Source organism: Etheostoma spectabile, chromosome 9, assembly GCF_008692095.1.
Source record: "Etheostoma spectabile isolate EspeVRDwgs_2016 chromosome 9, UIUC_Espe_1.0, whole genome shotgun sequence".
Taxonomy (NCBI): domain Eukaryota; kingdom Metazoa; phylum Chordata; class Actinopteri; order Perciformes; family Percidae; genus Etheostoma; species Etheostoma spectabile.
This window is the reverse complement of record NC_045741.1, coordinates 11,598,360-11,606,410: the sequence shown is the minus strand read 5'-3', so window position 1 is coordinate 11,606,410 and position 8,051 is coordinate 11,598,360. Positions and strand designations below refer to the sequence as shown.

Below are 8,051 nucleotides of genomic sequence, written 5' to 3'. Positions count from 1 at the left end.
GTGTGTGTGTGTGTGTGTGTGTGTCATCATGTCAAAATGTGGTCTTGGGCGTCACTACTGTAGCGGGAACTACCACAGAGGCAGTTTTGAGTACTTTGCCTGGTGTTATGTCTGCAGATAGATATTTTCACCAAAATAGAGTCACAATTGCGCAAGATGCAGTCATGGTTTTGTATTGTGAAAAATGTTGATAACAATACCAATACCATGACTTCTATACTGGTTCCTAAATGATGCTTTTTTTATTCAAATTTTTTAAACAAAAAGAAATTACAAAATTACACATTATGGCTAAAAAATCTTTAAATTAATTTTTCAGCTCCCACTACGTGACGTGAGCTCCATCTCTGTGTAACGTAAAGTTTTCTTGCCTGCCTCTACGACGTGTAATGTTAGACAGCCAATCACAAACATTATTAGATCTCGTTAGAAGCATGCTCCATGCTTATTGGCTCACTGACGCTGAGGAGATTTACTTCTTAGGTATTGAAATTGGGTATTAAATGACAACGCATTTTCCGATACTCCATGCTTCAGAGACAATTCTCTGATGCCTAAAAAGTATTTTTATTCGGTACCCAGCTCTAGTCATTCAACTTTTCAACGCAGTTGAGCTCAAAATGAGGGCTAAGTTTGAAGATGGGTGTGGTCCGAGCAAAGGCGTAGGGGGGGAGGAATTATTTCAGATAAGTAAGTCATTAGTCAACACTCATCACGTAGCTGTTAGTGCCTTGTTGTGTGTATTGTGGCAGTGCAGCGAGGCCGGTGTGGCTGAAGGCTGTCTAGAATTAGCAGCCACTCTGTCGGTTGAGTTACAGCAGAGCAGGAATGCCAGCAGTGGTAGGCGAGCTAGGCTACCTCAGGGCTTCTTTGGCAGGGGGCCATGTTGTGCTAGTGAGAAGGCCTGCATGCTTGGATATATTAGCAGGGGTTTTGTAACCATTGTAATGAAACGCCCGGGCTCCCGCGGCCCCTGAAAGCCCTTCCAGCACTGAATGATTTAGAACCAAAAGGAGGGGAAGCAGTGCAGAGCCTCGCCTCCAAGTGACAAAACTACAGGACAAGTATGCCATTCACCAGTTTATTTACACTCCCCTTGTTTGTCAGCACAACCTGGTCAGCTGTGTTTTTACATTTAAACAACATTTGGCAGACATGCTCGGATGGACACACACACTCAAGTGGTTTTACAGGGGTAATCTGGGACAGCAGATTATCGTCTCTCCCCAAGGCTTATCAGAGTATGTTCACTGTCTGTCTCTCTCTTTCGCTCACGCACACACACAAACACACATTCTCACATTTTTGGGGGTAAGGTGCCTAGTATTGTTTCATAGGAGGACATGTCATACTATCCAACAATTATTTACATCCTGGTGTTGGCTAGAGGAACGAGCTGTTTAATGATGGAGGACACAAATATCAGGCGTATTTCATAATGATCAAGTCGTCCTTTCACATACACATGCACAGACACACCCTCCTCCTGCACCTGTCTGGTGCCAGCATTGTGGAAAGCCCTTGTCATAAATTCCTGGGCTGTGTTAAGAGGTGTCAGTGGCTGGGTGCCTGAGGAGGGCTGCAGGGTCATGGAGGGCGTGTGTGTGTGTGTGTATGGTGGGGGGTGTCTTTATTGTCTTTATGCATGCATATTTACATGCACTCTCTCTTTGTGTTACAGTGTTATGGTGAGTGCATTTGCGTGTTAAAGCGGAGGGGGTGGACACAGTTACCCGGCTCAGGTGTCACCCAGAGAAATGTGGACCTTTTGCCCTTTGACCTAGGAACATGGCCCTAGAGGGTTGGGTGTCAAACCATCGCCCCTGAACCTCAGATAGAGAGGTGTTATGTTACTCTCCTGGCTGCTGCCACAAGGCCAAAGGCTACAGAGGACGGTGTGTGTGCATGTGTGTCATTAACTGATCTGCCTTACAGGACTAGTGGACATTGCCCCTGTTCATGTTTATTATCAAATTAATGGGACACCAGGAGGACTGGTGGAAACTGTTTTGGTTCTCACTTTGGAAGGCATACTTACATGGGACATGAGAATATTTGAGAATCGTCAAGTAAGAAAATCGTCAAGTAAAAAAGGAAAAATGTTTTGTTTATGTTGTCTTTTCTGTGTCCTGCATCTGCATTATTATAGCAATCACATTTGATTGGCGTTAGAGTCATAATATTGATAGTATAATTCTGATATTGATATACCAACCAAGTGTTTTTTTTAAATTGTGCGCTTGTTTTTACTAATTCTTTGCTCAGATATCTACATCAGGGAACTGTTGAGACTTTAGTCTTTTAGAATATTTTATTAAACACTGATGCATATTTGGCATATTTTGTCAAATGAAAAAAGTTCCCCAAACTAAGATTTAAAAAAATAAATTACAATTTATGTTCTATGCAATGAACTGTGTTCCTCTGTTGTGGAACATTCCTTAATTTGTGTGAACCCAAAACTTCCCAAACCCCTTTTGTCACTTTTTTTATCATACTTTGCTCTAAGTCAATAACTTGGACCACAGCATTTTTGTAAAATGATTGCTATAGGATCACATCAACATGATGCCATTCAACTGAAAGTTGATGAATGATAGCACATCCTGACCCTGTAGTGTTTTCACATTAATAATTATGACTCCGTTTAAACTAGAGACAGGAGTGTAATGACTTTAAATGATCAGTGGCATCCTCTTTGGTTACTTACAGTTTCTTTAAGTGTGATATCTTTTATGTACCAAACATGTAACTTTTAAACACTTTGGACAGCAAGTTTTGATCCATTTACAGTTTTGTACCTATTTACATTGTACTTACTGTATATCATACATTTCATTCTCATTAGTACTGTTAATACTGAGTACAATGTGTAGAGACATCATTATTATAGAAGAACTCAAAAGTGTTTCATGTACAAGGAATTTCTCTCCTGAAAACCTTGTTTCAGACCTGACCAGGGCTCTCTGTGTACTTGACCCCACCCCAGATGTTGTTTGGACCCATGTTCTCTCTTCTCAGAGCGCCCCTGTGTCTATTATTGGCAGGAAGCCGTGACAGGGAAGGCTACTCAGCCAGGGGGAAAGGAGGCTAAACATGGTTTGGTGAGGAATGTGAGAGAACAGCCGTGTTCATTTGTACATTCACCAGCCAGCCTTCCAGTCGACCATCCAGACCTCTGAGTGCAGGGACAAGGGGCGCCTTTGTCCCCCATCTGCCGGCAACACCCTGCCCTGCTCCTGCTCCTGCCCCCCCATCTTACCTTTCTCTCCATCCTGTTGCACCTCCTATGCCTCCCTCTTTTTCCTTGTGGGTCCTCGCCCCAGAATAGCACAGCAGGTCCCCTCTGAAAATAGAGCTGGTGATGTTGGCAGGGTCAACCTCTCACTGTCTCTCTCTTCTTTCCACTTTGTATCTCTATCTCTGTTTTTCTCTCTCTTTCTCTCTTACAAATCACTTTTTTGTTTTTGTTCGGTTATTTAGAGAAATTAATTTATCTGATTTAAAACAAGCATTTCTATGATCAATTTTAAATGTATGTACTGTATGTGTCTAGGCCAGGTCTAAAAACAATTCTCTCAAGGTCCTTAGGAGGTAAACTCTTTTTGAAAAGTCATGGCCAGCATTAAGCTCACATGGACCAATGCCGAGATATTCTCTCTAAAGTGTAAAAAAAACGCAGATTAGGAAATCTTATTAAAAGGGAAAATAGCTGTCGAGACCAGCTCAAGCTTCCCGTTGGGCAAATAGCAGGAGGCCTATAATTTGACAAATTCCACCTAAATCACACTAAATGGCGTTGTGCTAGCTATTTCTCTTCTCTTGCCAGATCAATTATTTGGATGTGGAAAATGAATGAAGGGGAAGTGATGGTGACAGAGCTCCTAAGCAGTAAGAATATACAAGGTGCATTGGTAGATTGTCATTTGTTGTCATTTTGGCCGTTACAGTCAGCACATACAAATGGATGGAGGTTGGATGTACAGTGTACAGAAGGAAATATTAAGACATATTAACAGTGTTATTAAAATGAAAACATTTAAATTTACTTAATAAAAACAGAGACAGCTGTTGTTGGTTGTAAACACAATGCTGACCACCTTTTAAGTGGATACAGCCTGTTTACACATCCGGCTGTAGTAATAACATAAGCATTCATTTGGAGTTGTGTTTCTGTTTACTCTCCTTTTAGCTCTGGTTTGGTTTCCACCAACTCTGGAGGGAAATATCTGTCTCTTTAGCAAATTCGCTAACTTTGTCTTTCTGCTGTTTTGTGCTGTACAGGTAGGGGCCAGTGGGTTTATGGAGCATTTTCACAAAAAACAGCTGTCTGCTAGGCCGAAAATGACCCTGAGAGTGGTGAAAGTGAACCAATATAGTAAAGTTGCAGGCCTTAAAACCAAAACTATGAGCCGCTCTGTTAGCTCACCTGGTAGAGCATGCACACCATCTACCAAGGCTCAGTCCTTACTGCAGTGACCAAGGGTTCAATTCTGACCTTTGGCCCTTTGCTGCATGTCTTCCCACTCTCTCTTTCTATCCCCACTTCCTGCCTATAACTATCCCATCAATTAAGGGCCAAAATGCCCAAAAAAATAAAAAAATAGAGCCGAAAGAAACTAATGCTGTAGTTGAGGGGAACTGGAGTCTGCCAATAATTCTTTGTAGGTTTCTAAGTGATACTTTTTGACATTACACATTGGTGATTTGATTCATTTGTTTATATAAAAATATCAATTAAAGCAGTTTTAAACATTATAGGATTAATATCCCAGCCACAGAAAGGCCCTTGACGGATAAGCGACCTGTTGAAAAACCACATAAATAAAATGTAAAGTCACAGTCCCGTAGACTAAACAATGGCTCTCACTCCTGCGAAGAACTCTAGACCCTGACATTTCATGTTGTAGACATCTAGTTAGGCGAGAACTGCCGACAAAGTCCAATCCAAATGGATATTTTTCAACTTGAATAATGACTGAGTAACTCTAGCTCAGCCCTGAGGCAGTTGATGTCTCTAGACAGACATTTCCCTGGTTATAGACCACTGTTTTTCCTGGAGCTGCAGCTAAAGACCTTCTAAAATTTCCCTGGTGTTTGCGTGAATGAAGCCCACTTAAAGCAAAGGGGCCTCATGGAAACTCTGTAATATTGGTGTCATGTCAGCAACATTTAATCATCTAAAACCCTGTGGAGGTTTACATACTGTATATAGACTGTAACTATATTATATAGTGCTTAAGTGTTTAGGAAACATTGCCTGCTGAATGTGTCTCTTTCAGTGGATTACTGGGTTGCATGTACACCTAATCACTTGATAATGTGCCATGAAGGTGTAGTTCTTTTCTGAGAGACTGTAAATTATGGCTCTTGCACACTTTGCCTTTAGTGTTAGTCTTTTCTTTCCTCTGTCTTCACTGGACATCTGAACAGTTACTTCTAATCATGGGAGGGAGGTGGCTTGTCCAGTGTAACCAGTGATTACAATGTACTTATGACTGGTGGTAACCAGTTGTTCCTGCGAGTAATCAAACAATTGATTTCTAAATATTTTCAGACCAAAGAATTTTGCTGTAAAAACGCTTAAACTTTTTCACACAGTGTCAACCAAAGAAAAATTCAAAATACATAAGGCTCTCCTTTTAACCAGTTTTTCTCTTGCTCTGTTATTTCATCTGTAGATGGTCCTGACCTGCCCAATGCTGTCAGCTCCCCTCCCTCCAGCCCAAACCCAGCCAAGAAGAGCAGCTCCATCAACTGGTCCTTCCCAGACAAGATTAAGTCCCCGCGCACCGTAAGGAAGATCTCCATGAAGATGAAGAAGCTTCCAGAACTCAGCCGGAAACTCAGTGTCAAGGGGACCCCGAGTAGCAGTAACAGCAACAACGGCAACGGAAGCAGTCACTTAGAGCCCAGAGCCCATTCTCCCCGAAACAACGTGAGCAGGCCGGAGGCTGTCCCCCATTCCTCAGGCCCTCACAGATTAGCTGCATCTGGGGGAGGGCAGGCTAGCCGTAACGTGATCTCACGGTACCACCTGGACAGCAGTGTGTCCACACAGCACAGCTTCAGTAAGAAAAAAAGCAACGGCAGCTCAAAGTCTGCCAGTAAAGGTGGCTACCTCAGTGATGGTGACTCACCTGAGCTGGTGGCCAAATCTGGGAAGCATGGGTCTTCAGAGGGGAAGGGAGGGAAAGGCAAGGAGACAGAGAGTGGTGGCGGAAACTCTAAACTCAATGGCACAGACTTAGACATTGATGCTTTTCGCCATTACAGCTTCACAGAGCAGCCCAAGTGTAGCCAGTTTATCTCGGGACTGATGAGCCTACACTTTTATGGTGCTGAGGACCTCAAACCTCCACGCATTGACTCTCGAGATGTCTATTGCGCCATTCAAGTGGACTCAGTTAATAAAGCACGAACTGCTCTCCTCCAATGTCGAACTACCTTCCTAGATATGGACCACACCTTCAACATCGAGCTGGAGAACGCCCAGCACCTAAAGCTGGTGGTGTTCAGTTGGGAGCCCATGCCGAGGCGCAACCGCGTCTGCTGCCACGGCACGGTGGTACTGCCTGCACTCTTCCGGGTGACGCGTTGCCACCAGCTGGCAGTGAAGCTGGAGCCGCGCGGCCTGATCTACGTCAAGCTCAGCCTGATGGAGCAGTGGCAGAACTCCCTCGATGGTGGGCCAGACGGAGACAGGGAGCCCCAGGTCTTTGGTGTGGAGGCGTGGCGGGTGGTGGAGAGAGAGAACACGGGACTGCTGGTGCCGCTGCTGATAAGCAAGTGCATCAATGAGATTGAAAAGAGAGGCTGTCAGGTGAGTGTGCAGACGGATAAAAGAGTTTGGCTTTGAAAAAGAACAACGCGCCATGTTTCTGCCAGAGCTGTAACATTTCCACATCTTTGCTGCACAATTAATTGTCTCAGAAATAATTACGATTAACTATATAATTGTCTCTTTCAGTCAAATTTAAGTCAAGCACGCCTCTTTATTATCATAAAACATTTTTTTCTAACTGTATCCCCCTTGTCATTTGTGTTGCTATGAACATGCATAACCAGCATAGCTTTTGCTCAACAGTCTGACCATATACTTATGTAATTAAAATTTGGCACATCTAAAGAAAATCAACAATGTCATACCCTTTAGCCCCTTAGCTAATGTTAGCAATTAATTGCGGTTAAACAAAGAAACGGCGATTATGTAAAATAATTGACAATTAGACAATTATCTAATAATTGTTACAGGCCTAGTTTCTGCTAGTCATGATAAGTGCCGCAACTTCCATCCATCCCTCCATCCGTCTTTGTCCCCTTATCCGGTGTCGGGTTGCGGGGGCAGCAGCTCCAGCAGGGGACCTCAAACTTCCCTATCCTGAGCCACATTAACCAGATCCTGAGGTGTTCCCAGACCAGGTTGGAGATATAACTCCACTCCACCTAGTCCTAGGTATTCCCTGAGGCCTCTTCCAGCCTCAACTGGCTCCTTTCAATGCAAACTTTTGTTCCCTTATTTTATTAATCTGTTTTTTTTTTAATTAATCGATTAATACTTTATATAGGGAATATGTATGATATACAGTATGTATACTGTATATACATTATATGTGTGTGGGGACATGTATATACAGTCCATGTGGGTGGAACCATTCAAATCGCATTCTGTCAGTTGAAAACAGATTCATTTGAAAAAAACGGCTGGGCTGTAGGATACAATAATATAATGCATTTTGTATGAGATGTGAGAGTATATATGGAGAAATAATCCCACATTCATAGCATCCTTTTAGCTCAGTAGGCCGTGAAATGAGTGCTCACCCTGCAGCCAGTTGTAATGCTGAATGACTGGCATGAGCATAATGGACAGCAGAGATGTATTGCACTTCATGAAGTCTCGGAGCCTTCCTGGGGCAGCTGGCTCTTTTATTCAAAGAGGAGAAAGACTCAGAGTTAAGAGGCTGTCGTGGTGGTGGTGTTGATGGTGGGGTGTTCCCCTTGGTCATGTGATCAATTCTTGTTTTGCCCCCCCCCCCCCCCCCCCCCCC

At 43.3% G+C, this 8,051-nt stretch overlaps 1 protein-coding gene across 3 annotated transcripts in view; it reads left to right on the top strand.

Annotated features, from left to right (window-relative positions):
- The window catches only part of syde2 (synapse defective 1, Rho GTPase, homolog 2 (C. elegans)), a 46,674-nt gene that overhangs the window by 17,039 nt on the left and 21,584 nt on the right, over positions 1–8,051 (top strand). For all 3 annotated transcript variants that reach the window (XM_032525526.1, XM_032525528.1, XM_032525527.1), the window contains exon 4: positions 5,682–6,823. In XM_032525526.1, the coding sequence (XP_032381417.1) occupies positions 5,682–6,823 (1,142 nt within the window). The remainder of the gene's footprint in view (positions 1–5,681; positions 6,824–8,051) is intronic.